General features: G+C 43.6%; 1 protein-coding gene across 1 annotated transcript; it reads right to left on the bottom strand.

The window, feature by feature from the left end:
• Positions 1-2327: 2327 nt before the first annotated feature.
• ube2d2l (ubiquitin-conjugating enzyme E2D 2, like) lies at positions 2328-13287 on the bottom strand. The gene is made up of 7 exons (XM_084456388.1): positions 12821-13287; positions 7761-7824; positions 7519-7550; positions 7218-7295; positions 6968-7073; positions 6285-6378; positions 2328-3319 (listed from the first exon to the last, which is right to left on the bottom strand). The coding sequence occupies exons 1-7, from the start codon at positions 12842-12844 to the stop codon at positions 3274-3276; spliced, it is 444 nt and encodes a 147-aa protein (XP_084312514.1). The 5' UTR covers positions 12845-13287; the 3' UTR covers positions 2328-3273.
• Between the last annotated feature and the right edge of the window lie 2437 nt (positions 13288-15724).

Genomic DNA, 15724 nt, shown 5'->3' on the forward strand with positions numbered 1-15724 from the left:
GGTTTGCATTTGTAAATCTCTAAGACGACTCGTCATTATTGACGTTTTTCTATGAATTAAAGCACAAAGAATCATATGACTGCAGAGCATAGCCTAAAGTTTCAGTGCTCTGCTCACAGCTTGCAGTCAAGCAAATGCAGGTTGTGCACAGCTTGTAGCCTAGCTGTTGCTGGTATAAGAATATTTGTGTAAACTAACAAATGCTAATGCCTGGCTCTAATGTTCACATTACTTGGAGAATAACTAACCTGCAAACTGTGTGTGTGTGTGTGTGTGTGTGTGTGCGTAGCCAGCCAGCCAGCCATCATGGCAGAAAAAAGAAAAATGGACCTAACTTTTTTTTTGCACCAAAACGCAAAGTAAGAATATTATGCAATAAAATACTATCTAAAAGAATAACTGGTTAATGTTCACAAGAAATGTGAAATTATGTGAAATGTGGAAACACTAATATGGAAATGTTATGTCATTAGGCAGCAGAGCAGACAATTGACACACCGCCAGTTCAGGAACAGACAGGGAGGCAGTCACAGGTAAATTAGACTTTTGTTGGCAACATTATGAAAGCCTGCCAGCTCTCTTTCTCTGTACTAGGATATAGGATGAAAGCTTACTGAACAAAGACAGCAGTTGAAGAACAGAAACATGTAAGGGAAATGCTATTTAGTATGTTAAATTTGTGCAGGAAATATCTATATATATATACACACAACATTATTTGATATTTCTCCTCGTCATAGCCAGATAAAAGTATCGAACCACCGGTAAAAATGCTCTAGAATACAGGAATTGGCATCTCTTTGCTTCAAGATTTTTTGGGACCCCCCAGACCCCCCCTTTTGGTGTCCCACCCACTTTCATTTCCCTTTCGACGCCCATGATCAGACTAGAGAATCTTGATTCTCATGGTTTGAGAGTCTTCTTGGTGCCTTTTGGCAAACTCCAAGTGGTCTGTCATGTGCCTTTTACTAGGGAGTGGCTTCCATCTGGCCACTCTACCATAAAGGCCTGATTGGTGGAGTGCTGCCTAGATGGTTGATCTTCTGAAAGTAAAGGTTCTCCCATCTCCACAAGGATACACTGGAGCTCTTTCTGCTCACCTCCCTGGCCAAGGCCCATCTTCCCCGATTGCTCAGTTTGGCCGGACGCCCAGGTCTAAGAAGGTGGAAGAAGTTTGGGTCCAAACTTCTTCCATTTACGAATTATGGTGGCCATTGTGCTCTTTGGGACCTGTAAAGCTGCAGAAATGTTTCCATACTCTTCTCCAGATCTTATGCCTTGACACAATCCTGTTTCTGAGGTCTGTAGATAATTCCTTTGACCCCATGGCTTGGAGTTTGCTGACATGCACTGTCAACTGTGGGACCTTATATAGGCAGGTGTTAGCAATTCCCAATAATGTCCAATCAATTGAATTTACCACAGGTGGACTCCAATTAAGTTATAGAAACATCTCAAGCAGTATCAGTGGAAACAACAGCTCGCCTTTGACATCCGTATAAAAAATACCACTATTCTGCACACGTGAAAAGTAGGCGGGATTTTACTCAAAACGAATGGTTGGAATAGATTCAGCAGCCCCAAAACCCCCTAGTTAGACATCCCACAAGCTAATATTGCCACTTTTTTGGTGCCCATGCAGGCCCAGCTCCCCAGAATTTTCTCAGTGGACTTGGGTTGGAATAAATTGAGAGGTGTTGGTAAACACCTATATGAACACATTGGTGAAGAAAGTTATTGGTAAGCAATTTTTTCACGTACGGTTAGACATTTTTCTAAAATGCCCTAACTATACAGGGGGGAAATATTTTATTTGCTTTATTAATACAAGCCAGAGAAATGTAATATCCTCCAGCTGTGTTTTGCAAACATTAATTGAATATGCAATATACTGTATTGGAGACAGCTTCTCCTACAGTTTGTTTGAACATGTCATAAAGAAAGCTGTCTTTACATGGTTGTCCTTTTTGTGTAATGTTAAGGGTGTTATGGGATTTTGTTTTCCCCAAAATGTGTGCAAAGTCAACTGACTGGCTAAACACAGAATCATGGAAATATCCAGGGACAGGATATCATGGACCATTACACGGTTCAAAACCCGAAAATTCTTCAAGGAGTAAGATCTGCCCTGAACCATTGACACTACAGCCAGGTCTATAACTTGATTGGGAGGGCCGCAATATGAGGCTGTCTATAAATAGAGCCGCAGTTGTTAAGGGGTCCTCTGCATTCTCAGACATATCATTTGCCACTTGTCGAGTTGCCAGAGCTACAGTACGACAACAGCCCCATGTGTGCAACAAACTAGAGGACAGCAGATGGATATTTGTTCAACTTTATTGAGAAAAAAGAAATAAAGAAACCATTAAATAGCAGAGCTATTAGTTGATCAATCAGCCATTGGTAGCTGTGAATAATGTATTCAGTGCAAAAGAGAGAGAACAGTGTTGTGGATGATGGATTAACTAATGGCTCCCTGTTCTAAAACCAACCCTGAAAAAAAGGTAAAGGAGTAACAAAAAGGATCAAACTTTAAAAAGTGGACATATTTGCTCTCCTTGACTATCCCTCAATTCAATCTCAGCAGCACAGAAACCAATTATTACTTTTATCAACATGCATAAAATGTGTTTCTTTTTATTTGCCTGCAGATATAACTTAAGCAATTTCCCATTCAAAGTCAGTTTAAGAGTAGATGTAGAATACCAGACCTCAGTTCCCTAATGCTACTGGAAAAAGCTAAGGAAAGCATGATTGCACCGAGTTGAGTCTCAACAGAACTGGTAACATGAGAACTCAGATTTAGTTTTGTAGTTGGCACCTTCCAGTGAGAGGATACTATGGGGTGATGTTCCACTAAGTAGGAGGATCAAAGAGTTAGCCATTTGGAAGTTTGTCTGTTTGTTTGTTGATAAAGAAAACAATGTATATTTGAGCCTTCATTTTTAACTTTAGAAAGATCCAGATCTATTGTGATTTTTGTCAGGATTATCCACATAGGTAGTCCTGCTGTGGAACTCGTCTCTCTAGAACTCTACCCAGAGTGTCTGGGAGGTTTCACACAAGTGCATCTCCATGGAGAGGGAAGCCTCTCCACCATGGAAATAAACCATGGAAAGAAAACAATGTTAAACAACGCATGTGAATCAATTTAGAGGGTAAAAAACCTGAAGAGATATTACTGTTATTGACTGATGAGGGCTTGTGACCAAATGGGCAAAAAAAAGGGTTGAAAGTTCCAGCTATTATGAAGGTAGATTCCTGGACCAGGTATCACATGGCGTACTTCTGAGTCCATTCCTTGGCTGTTTTCTCGTATCTGTAGAGATGAATAAACAGAAAGCAATCAAACAGAAATACATGACATGTTCCATAACAGCTCCTTCCTCCAGGCATGCTCAACAACCATCAGCACCCAAGCCTGCCGGCACCCAACACTTCACTCTGGCTGCACTTTACTTTGCACATGTACAACTGTCTATTTTATTTGTTCTAATAGGTTATATAAATCTAGGTTAACACATGATTCAATTGCAGTATATTAATATTCATAATAAACTTCACTTTTATGTCTAGATTAATATATTGCATTACTCACATTTATGTTACATTGTTTAGTTAGGAACTGATGGGAAACTAAAGAGCAGGACCAAGAAATCCAATGTACCCGACTATTTACAAATATGGCAATAAAATCTCTTGAACTTGCACACACAAAACTGAATTTGCAAAGTAACAAAGATACCATGGATGCCATATTTAGCACCAAGTAGCTTACGGTCCTACGCTGTCCAGGTTGCTCACACACACAAAGCCCCCAAATCCAGATCAGAACCATTACAAATATTTTGATTCACGAAGACGGTCTCACACAACACTCAACACTGTCCATATATTATTTTGCAAGAGACCGGTTGCGTTTCCAGTACCTGCCTAAACTTGCATACATGCCCATAAACTGTATACATGTACCTCAAAGTGAAACTTGCATGCCTAATAGCATTCACCTCATCACCCAAAATATAGCTTAGAAATCCACACGCCGAGTGCCCCTACTTCCAATACCCTAATGATTTATAATCAAGTAAAAGCGAACTACTGAACACAGTGCAAACCAGCTATACGGCAAGGCATGTTTGAAAGCAGATTCATCAATTCAATGCAGCACACTTTGACAAGCTTTATTGAGTTAGTCCAAGTCCTGCGGTATCAATAAAAGCGACAGGTCATCGTTCCCTCCAAGATGCAATTATCTCTTACCCCTAAAGCATCGCATACTTCTCTGTCCACTCCCTAGCTAGTCTACTGTACCTAATGTGGGGGAAACGCTGCAGTCAATGACAAAATACATCTACATTGCCTGTCCATAGTGTACTCCTGTTCTCATCTTGGCACAGGTGACAAGGTTGATTATTCAAACTGTCATCATATCAGGTTCGCAGGAGCTGCATTTCTGTACTTCCACCCAGATCTTATATTGACAGAATTTCCTTTGATGCCAAGCTTTACAAAAGACAAAAATGTGTGGTACAGCTTAAATACCCAAAACACAGAACGCCAGCACTGTGACAATTCTACGTTAATACTAGGGCTGTCCCAGGGCTGTCCCAGGGCTGTCCTAGGGCTGTCCCAGGGCTGTCCCAGGGCTGTCCCAGGGCTGTCCCAGGGCTGTCCCAAACACCATTTACAGGCTTGGAATACTCTTTGGTGAACAAACGAATACCGAATACTATTTGTTCTCTCGTTTTTTGGCTGTTTGCTACCAAACGTAGGCTACGTCATCCTAGTTTAGTTACCAAACGTAGGCTACGTCATCCTAGTTTAGTTACCAAACGTAGGCTACGTCCTCCTAGTTTAGTTACCAAACGCAGGCTACGTCATCCTAGCTTAGTTACCAAACGTAGGCTACGTCCTCCTAGTTTAGTTACCAAACGTAGGCTACGTCCTCCTAGTTTAGTTACCAAACGCAGGCTACGTCATCCTAGCTTAGTTACCAAACGCAGGCTACGTCATCCTAGTTTAGTTACCAAACGTAGGCGACGTCATCCTAGTTTAGTTACCAAACGTAGGCGACGTCATCCTAGCTTAGTTACCAAACGTAGGCTACGTCATCCTAGCTTAGTTACCAAACGTAGGCTACGTCATCCTAGCTTAGTTACCAAACGTAGGCTACGTCATCCTAGCTTAGTTACCAAACGTAGGCTACGTCATCCTAGTTTAGTTACCAAACGTAGGCTACGTCATCCTAGTTTAGTTACCAAACGTAGGCGACGTCATCCTAGTTTAGTTACCAAACGTAGGCGACGTCATCCTAGCTTAGTTACCAAACGTAGGCGACGTCATCCTAGTTTAGTTACCAAACGTAGGCGACGTCATCCTAGTTTAGTTACCAAACGTAGGCGACGTCATCCTAGCTTAGTTACCAAACGTAGGCAACGTCATCCTAGCTTAGTTACCAAACGTAGGCGACGTCATCCTAGTTTAGTTACCAAACGTAGGCGACGTCATCCTAGCTTAGTTACCAAACGTAGGCGACGTCATCCTAGCTTAGTTACCAAACGTAGGCTACGTCCTCCTAGTTTAGTTACCAAACGTAGGCTACGTCCTCCTAGTTTAGTTACCAAACGTAGGCGACGTCATCCTAGTTTAGTTACCAAACGTAGGCTACGTCATCCTAGTTTAGTTACCAAACGTAGGCTACGTCATCCTAGTTTAGTTACCAAACGTAGGCTACGTCATCCTAGTTTAGTTTTGCTCACTGCAACTCACCCATCAATGTGCTTGTGTCGCGTTAACAAAGGAAAAATAATATATGCTAGCTAAATAGTAGCTAGGTTAGGATTATCAATTTAAGAAGCATTGTAGGCTCTGTCTCTCCTCCGTTCCAGTGCTGCCACAAGCGTGCGTGTGTGTGTGTGTGTGTCTGGCAGCACTGGAGTGGAGGAGACAGAGGTGAAAATGCCTAAGTTGACAGTAGTAACCAGAGAGTGTTTTGAGGGAGAAAACACAAGCATGAAATCCACTTCTATTCAGTTGCTCTTTCGCGAGTCACTCAGTGTAACAGTTCTAACAACGTTAGTATCAGTATCGGGACAAAAAAACAAAGCTCCGAATACCAACCTACCCAATGAATAGTGGAATACTCGATTTACTCGAGTCAGCCCTAGTTAATACAATGCTTCTACTTTAAGTGTTGAAAGGTGCCGTATGTAATTCTAAAACGCCATGTAAAACACCCGAGTTCAGAAAGGAAATTAATCTCAATGTTTTGGAAGCATACTCACTTAGGCGGATCTGTTTTGTAGATGCGTGCGATCTCTGGCACTAGCGGGTCATCAGGGTTGGGATCACATAAGAGTGAACAAATGGACAACAGTACTGCAGAAGAAACCCAAAAGGAGTGTGTTAAGTTAAACCTGAAAACCTTTTGATCAGGGGTGGTGTGGGACGTGTTAAGATGAACAATGTAGTCTCCAATATATTAAATCCCTAACATTTACATGATTTTCTTGAGAGGAACATGCAGTAATGTAGTTTACACACTATGCATCGCTGTATTATTCTGGTATTGATAGATGTTTTTAAAATTAAATGTTTGAGTGGCTTATCCATGAATGTAATGTCAAAGATAGTCAAGTAAGAGGCGATTCAATAACAACACTAGAGCAAGTAAACAATGTTTCTATTGATATGACGCTGTACTGCTGAACTTAACTACAGTTTGGCCCAAGAACAGGTAAAAAAAATAAGTTAATCAGTTGACTCCTTTAATATTTATAAAATGTAGCTAGGTTACAGTGTCCAATGAGGGCATGATTTACATAAGAGAAAAGGCAATGAGCTACCAAAGGATTTGCATATTCACATTGCTTGAGTAACCAAATTCAGCCAGCAAGCCGTACAGCTCAACCTACCAGTGTTTGTTGGACCTAGAGACCATCATGTCTTACACAAACATGCACCCTACCTTTAGAGATAGTTAATGCTGGAGACCACTGTGATCTCAATATATCCAAGCAGATGCTTCCATTACTGTTAATATTTGGGTGATAGATTCTTGTAGTGAAGGCAACCTGAGAGGTAATGGAAAAAAATGTCAAGGAACCTGTAGGAAATATTTCACAAATACAATTTGAAACTGTATAACCTTAGCTACTGTTCACTTATTGATTTATCAAGTAGGGGAATCAGTGGGTAAAATGGATGAAATCCTTTACCTTAGGAGGCTTGAATGGATAATCTGTGGGGAAATGAATGGTCAGAAAAAATACACCTCCTTGGTATGGACTGTCATTCTGGAAGATAGAGAGCACACACAAGGATATTATCATAGGAGCAGGCCACCTTTTCCATTGTATCATACTATGATAGTAGACAGGGCATACATGCACTATTGCCACTATGGAACCTGACAAACAAGGTAAACCTGGAAAACTTTAGCTAGACTTTTTTGCATGGAGGAGGTTTATGACACTCGTGACACAGTCAGACTCAACTCCAGCCTTTCATCACACTTACAGGCCCCATAATAGTAGCTTGCCAATGAAACACTGCAAAAAAAAAAGAAAAGAAATAGGAGGATTAGCCTTTTGAATGAGCTTGCACAGACACTGTAGTTCTATATTGTGGATCAACACTGTAAACAACAGAACTGCCAGTAAGGTACAAGGGGACTTGTGTAGCCTAAATAAAAGACATATTTAGCATTGGAGCTTGAGTGCTTGGCAACTGTTTGTTTACAATATGAAAAGTGGACCTACTGTCATCTCCGACTGGCCCTGCAGAGCACTGTGCAGGGGGGTCCCTTCCAAAGTCCACCAGCTCCTAATGAGAGGAACCAGGAACCAACCAACCAACCAACCACACACACACACACACACACACACACACACACACACACACACACACACACACACATTAGCACACCACATCACCACACACCATTCAAGGGGGCAGATACAGTTGAGGGAGACTAGAGTGGGGAAATGAGACTGATATTTTGCATCTGAGCACAATAGACCACACAGCAGAGAGGAAGGTTCCTCGTTCCAAAATGTCACAGAGAGGCAGGTGGGATAATAAAAGTGAAAATGAACCCCAGTGTTTCCCCTACCATTAACCCCCCCCCCCCCCCCCCCCCAACAGGACCTCCCACCCCTCCTGAAAGACCCAAAAAGTCAAAAATAGCAGACTTATAGATCGCTAAATTTTTTGTAAACGTCAATGGAGTTTAACATAGTGAAGGTTAGCATGGCGGCTAGCGGACATTTTCTGACTGGGAGAGATGATAGAATATGTTCTGTTGCTGTAGCTGGTAATATAAGTAATGTAACCACAGTTTAGTGCATGTCTTCTGATGTTAGTAATTATGTATGCTAACATTAAGTAGTCTGTTGTAGACTAAATATGCATTCAAGTTAGTTTACATTTTCCCCCATTTAGACTATGCATTTTCAGCAAAGCTTTTACGATTTCTCTGTTCAGCATTCACACACATTTTCTGTAGGAAATGTTTTTTTTTCTAGTGATGTTTTTATGTGTTGTAAATAAATATTGATAATATTAATTTACCTAAGCACTTGTTTCATCTCAGCTCAGTGTAGAAAAATGCACTCATAACAAACATGGATATATGCTAGCAAACGCCTTACTGTCAATACCATGTATTTGTGACATGACTGTCCTGCGACCACACTAGTAGTTTGGGGGGCCTACCTCTCTACCACCCCCTCTGGAAAAAGATCCTAGGGGAAACCCTGAACCCACAATAGAACGTTTTACTCTGAAGAACACCATTAGGCCTACTTATGTAAAACGCTATTACTTGTGTAACAGGTGCTGCAAAAGTCAAAACAAGCCATAGAGTAAGTTGTTTGACTAGTTAGACAAGTTTGACAAGGAGGTGATCAAAACAAGGAATTCATTTCAGCAAAAACATCTGGTGATTTCTGTCAAAAAATGACGATGATAGAGCTGTGAATGGAAACATGACTGCAGACCTGAAAGCAGTAGCCTGAATTTAGATGGGCAAGCATACGGTAGAGAAAAACAAATTAAGCTGGGCACATTTCTAGAGAGACTGATACTGCTGATAAATAACCTGGCTAACTGAACACTACAGCAACAATAGAATTGTATTCTTGGGCACCAGTAAACAGGATTTGCCTGAACTAGTCTCTAAACCTAACGAGACGTAAAATCAAAAGCCTTCCAAGTTCAAAGTTATTTCTAGAATAGCTGTTAACTGCTTTAACAGGTTTCACAGTGTTGGTCTGAGTGGGAGGGATATGAGGCCCAGATGATGACTGGCACCAAACAAGAGACCTGAGAAACGAGGGCATGGTGTGAGCTGCATTTCCTACAGAACCAGGTGATATAGCGAAGTGTGAAGCGAGAGAGACCCCACACAGCTGTCAATCAACTTGGCTACGGCGTGTGAAAAATGCAATGATATCCTTAGCATTACCTAAACCCTCCTTTACTGTGACAAATGTAGACTTAACAGACTTGGCTAATGAGCTCTCCTAACTATGTCACCTATCCAGTTTATCATCTGAAAGATGTGTGGCATTTGCAACAATGATTTCCTCTTAGAGATAAAACACTTGGACCTAAGAATTTAGCCTTGTGTAGCAGGTATCCCCAACCCTTCACCATCCTCCCAACCCTCCACCACCCTCCCAACCCTTCACCCTCCTCCCAACCCTCCACCACCCTCCCAACCCTTCACCCTCCTCCCAACCCTCCACCACCCTCCCAACCCTTCACCATCCTCCCAACCCTTCACCATCCTCCCAACCCTCCACCACCCTCCCAACCCTCCACCACCCTCCCAACCCTTCACCATCCTCCCAACCCTTCACCATCCTCCCAACCCTCCACCACCCTCCCAACCCTCCACCACCCTCCCAACCCTTCACCACCCTCCCAACCCTTCACCATCCTCCCAACCCTTCACCATCCTCCCAACCCTCCACCACCCTCCCAACCCTTCACCCTCCTCCCAACCCTTCACCCTCCTCCCAACCCTTCACCCTCCTCCCAACCCTTCACCCTCCTCCCAACCCTCCACCCTCCTCCCAACCCTTCACCACCCTCCCAACCCTTCACCCTCCTCCCAACCCTCCCAACCCTTCAACCCTTCACCCTCCTCCCAACCCTTCACCCTCCTCCCAACCCTCCACCCTCCTCCCAACCCTTCACCACCCTCCCAACCCTTCACCCTCCTCCCAACCCTTCACCCTCCTCCCAACCCTCCACCACCCTCCCAACCCTCCACCACCCTCCCAACCCTTCACCCTCCTCCCAACCCTTCACCCTCCTCCCAACCCTTCACCCTCCTCCCAACCCTTCAACCCTTCACCCTCCTCCCAACCCTTCACCCTCCTCCCAACCCTCCACCCTCCTCCCAACCCTTCACCACCCTCCCAACCCGTCAACCCTTCACCCTCCTCCCAACCCTTCACCCTCCTCCCAACCCTTCAACCCTTCACCCTCCTCCCAACCCTTCACCCTCCTCCCAACCCTTCAACCCTTCACCCTCCTCCCAACCCTCCACCATCCTCCCAACCCTCCACCACCCTCCCAACCCTTCACCATCCTCCCAACCCTCCACCACCCTCCCAACCCTTCACCATCCTCCCAACCCTTCACCATCCTCTGGATCCACACTCAGGCCACCTCTCATGAGAGTTACCAATGGAAGAAAAAGCATTAATTCCCATGTCCTAGTTGGCCTACATAATGGCAGCAAAATCATATGCATTGGCAAGTTTAGAATGGGTGTTATAAAACTGAGCTTGGACACAAACAGCGATTCCAGACCATTATAGTAGGTGAGCAGTACCAGCCACAGCAGCAGTCTGTCTATTTTTATGCTGGAGTTTTCTGGATTGGGTCGAGGGCAGAAAACATCCACACCAGAACACACTTGGCTTACACAACAGGGTTTGCATTTCCAACAGGGAACTCCAAACCAAAACCTGCCCCTCGCTGGCATGCTACTCGCTGGCATGCTACAGCCTTTCAGTCAAGCTCATCTTACTGATGTGGAATGCAAGTTAGAGGCAAAGCAAGAGGACATTTAAGTAATTAAGGGCAACTCTGGACGATTAACTAAAACGTGATCAGTATATTGTAGCTCTAACGTTAGCCAGCTGACCAATAGTGCTCACCAAGATCTAGTTTACCAAGTATGTGACTGAAAGCTTATAATAGCTGGCAGGCTAACTGTATGCATAAGTGTGTTTTATTTTGTTTTTAACAGTGCACATAGCTAGCTGTGTCCATTTCTCATGTCAGCTGCTGTAAGAGAAACCTCCCCCGCCATACCCAGCTAGCTGTATGACACTGACCCAGCCTGACAATACAGAAACTACGAGGGTGAAAACGTGTCCTACTAGACTGGGAGTGAGCCATGTTCTGGACAGGGCTAGCAGCTAGCAGCTAGCTCATGAACCCGTGTTCTGGACAGGGCTAGCAGCTAGCAGCTAGCTCATGAACCCGTGTTCTGGACAGGGCTAGCAGCTAGCGAGCTAGCTCATGAACCCGTGTTCTGGACAGGGCTAGCAGCTAGCGAGCTAGCTCATGTTAGCTAACGTTACCATATTCTTAATCTGCCAAACACACTATCGTTGTAACGTTATCGTACTATGCTCACATCTTAGGAAGCAGACCAGCTCAGCTAGCTGAACATGATCACTGACTCCTACGATTATACGGCTGGAAACGACCATCTGGTGTTGTTTGATAGCTAGTTAGCAGAAGCATAGCAAGTTACTACACGCCTATTCGTAACAATGAGGTATCATTGTAATCACGTTACTTGTGTGTAACTTGGCCAGATAGTTAGCTAGATAGTTAATTTAGAGTAAACACACCAGTTAAGTTACACCAGAAAAGTAACAATTAAAGTCTGTTAGCTGTCTGGCTAACTAGCCACCGCCTCTGAGCTACATGGCTAGCTAGCATGCTTGTCTTCATGTCTGGTTAGATGGCTAGCTAGCTAGCATGCTTGTCTTCATGTCTAGTTAGATGGCTAGCTAGCTAGCATGCTTGGTTCATGTCTAGTTAGATGGCTAGCTCGCTAGCATGCTTGGTTCATGTCTAGTTAGATGGCTAGCTCGCTAGCATTCTTGGTTCATGTCTAGTTAGATGGCTAGCTAGCTAGCATGCTTGGTTCATGTCTAGTTAGATGGCTAGCTAGCTAGCATGCTTGTCTTCATGTCTGGTTAGATGGCTAGCTAGCTAGCATGCTTGGTTCATGTCTAGTTAGATGGCTAGCTAGCTAGCATGCTTGGTTAGTGTCTAGTTAGATGGCTAGCTCGCTAGCATGCTTGGTTCATGTCTAGTTAGATGGCTAGCTAGCTAGCATGCTTGGTTCATGTCTAGTTAGATGGCTAGCTAGCTAGCATGCTTGTCTTCATGTCTGGTTAGATGGCTAGCTAGCTAGCATGCTTGTCTTCATGTCTGGTTAGATGGCTAGCTAGCTAGCATGCTTGGTTCATGTCTAGTTAGATGGCTAGCTAGCTAGCATGCTTGTCTTCATGTCTAGTTAGATGGCTAGCTAGCTAGCATGCTTGGCTTCATGTCTAGTTAGATGGCTAGCTAGCTAGCATGCTTGTCTTCATGTCTAGTTAGATGGCTCTTCCAGGAATAAGACCTGCCCGTGATGGAAAGCTCACGCTAGTATAACTAGTTCCTCAGTGGTAGCGAGCATGTTAGCCAGGCCTTTCAGACATGGACACAGTAAAACACCTGCTTACCGTTAGCTAGCTAATCTACAGGAGAATGGGAGGTTAGCGTCCATCAACACGGTTACCTTGTGGATCCGTTTCAGAGCCATCCTGCCAGTCCGGCCCGGTGAGGAGGGCCCGGGTGAGGAGGAGAGCAGAGGCCCAGTACCGGCCCGGTGAGGAGGGCCCGGTGAGGAGGAAGAGGCCCGCTAGCGCTAGCGATGCTAACTCACTACCATCTAGCAGTGAGCTCTGAGGCTGGGAGCTAGCTTGTTCACACTAGCTAGAAAGCGTCTCTGAATTGAATACCTTCGATGGTCGCGCTTGATCAAATGATTTCTATCTCTATATATTTCTTTTCTAAAGTCTAAGTCTGTTTTTTTTAAGCAAATGCTGACTGGTTAGACGATGCGTTTACTTTCCTGGGCCCTCACTTCCTAACTGCAGTGTCTGCGTCCTGTCAGCGTTACTGTCAAGCGAACGAGCTGCTCAAAATGTCCCCTGTGCTCCTGAACTACCCCAGTGCTCCTGAACTACCCCTGTGCTCCTGAACTACCCCTCGGCTCCACACACCCCCGCGCATCGGGCCCTATATACCCGGGATCTGCATGGGAGTGCGTAGGCTACGTGTTGGACTGACGTTAGAAGTTATAATAGGACATATTGCATTTCTGTTGAGCAATGTTTGTTAGGCTACTCTTTTTTGTGACATTTCCAAATAATCAGCTATCAACCAATGTCATACGCCTCAAAAGTAGGAGCCAGTAGGAGAACATATGCAAACTCCAACTTTTGTTGTGATGTCCTGTAGGCTATCCTATTTGCTTCAAGACATTTAGTCCAGGTCCAATACTGATATTTTCAGAAATTGGTACCACCCAAGGTGATCAAACAAACAATTGTGATATTTTTTGTCTTCCTAAAGGCTATGTATCGTATACATGTAGAGTTTATATTTTGGTATGATAACTCTGCTTATCTAGTAGCTTAAAGGTATAATATGTTATATGTGGATTAAAATAAACATTTTTTCAAAAATAACACATCCATAGGGCTTTGCGAAGGCTGCAGAGTAAAATTAGGCCTATTGCTTTTCCATAAAAAATGATATTTTGTCTGAAATTATTACATTATGAAATTTTGACGGCCCGACAATGACACTCTGTTGATATCATACCAGCCAATTATTATTATAGATGTTGGTTAGTGTGTGTGCGACTGAACGGCAGCTTTTCCGTCCACTTCCGCTCACTCTTTTCAGCTAAACGTTTGGTAAAATGGCCGAGTTTCGTCGTCCTGCTCCTCCGCCTGAGCCCCGGCGAACCGTGCGATACGAATCCCCAAAGCTCAGTGACCAAAGAAGGAGCAAAAGTCAAATAAATATCGAGCCAGTCTTTACTCGTTGGACGGAGTTTATGGAGTTTCATGGGATAAAGTCGCATGGTGACATGGCTACTTTTCTACTAGACCGGTAAGCTAGCTAACTAGCTATCATTATCTTTCTTGGAATCTGCATAGCCAGACCTAACGTTGTATCCACACTACAGCATCTAACGTAATTTATTACATGGCACTCTGAAATACTTGATTGTGATTACTGATAAGTGTAACGTTATGTTCCTCTCGGAGTGAAGATCTTATCACAGTATGACTGAAACGGTGCATTCTCTTGCATTTTTGGCAACCAATATGTTGTGTTGTTGCAGTTCTTATCTTTAGACACTAGATGGGGGAAATAATCCACATACAACATATTATACCTTTAATGATAGTAATCACTCTAGAAACAAACATACCCTGTGAAAGGTATTTTTGATTAAGTGCTATTATAGTTGTTTAATATAAGGCCTGCTTTTTTAGGCCTAGTTAAGCTTCAATACTGAATGTCAGCAGTCGGTACTTTTCCAGAATACAGTATGCATGAACAGTTGTTATTATCTATGTTCTAGTAGCAGATAAGTTGAATGCCAAGGACACATCACAATGAAAAGCCTGTTTAAATCGTAACATAACAGAACACCTTATCAACCTCGGCCTGTGAGAAGACGACAGTACTGAGCTCATATGACCAACCAGGTTTCAACCAATCAGGTACTCTACATGTAGTCACGCGGTGTGGAATAGCATAGCCATAGCCTAGCCTAGTATATATATGCTATCCCGACACTCGGCGCACTACGCTTGCTCAGACACACCTTTGTCTCTGTGTAACCGTCCCTTTGCTGCAATTGTAAGATATTAAAAGTAAGTTCTTTTATTCTATTCTGTTGTATTTCTCGTCCTCATTTGACAAGGTTGTGTGGTTGTGTTGGCTCCTACGTGGAGAACCCTGTGGTAGGCTACTGGTGAATTTCAATCTGAAGTGTGACGATAGTCTTTTGTGAGTCCAAACATCACAGGTCAACCGAATCGAGCCACCACATTTCACTGGTGTCCAGAAGTGGGATTCCAGCTGATCTGCCCGTCTGAGTGAGCCTCCGTTGGATTGATCACCCTTTCACGCATCCACTTTTAAGCCGTCGACGGACGAGGTCGGAGGGCGGACGCAGGTTCGCTCAGACCGGACAGAGACGCCTGCAATCCATGATAGGACGGCGCAAACCACCACAGCCAGAGGATTTTGCTTTTCTGACATTTAAGTAAGTTTCAAACGTACACCAATTGTTCATAGAGTTAAAAAAAAAAATTTGATGAGAGTATATACCTGGGGCTGCGCTTGACGTAAGGCTAGGATATAGAGAGATTAAAGAGGTCCACACATATACATGGTTGCCACGGTGAGGTTGTAATAATAGCTACATTATAACTACATAGTCCGTCCATAGACCAAGATTTCCCATACCTAAACATTGGTTATAGGCTCACAGAGAAGTGCTGCGCCTGTGTTTAACATTTTAGTTGTTGAAGAATTATTCTTTTGGTTGGGGTTTTCAATTCATTGACTGTGTGAAGTGTTGTATCGGAGCGGTGCGAAATAGAACCATAACGAC

This window comes from Borostomias antarcticus (genome assembly GCF_949987555.1).
Source record: "Borostomias antarcticus genome assembly, chromosome: 22".
Classification (NCBI taxonomy): domain Eukaryota; kingdom Metazoa; phylum Chordata; class Actinopteri; order Stomiiformes; family Stomiidae; genus Borostomias; species Borostomias antarcticus.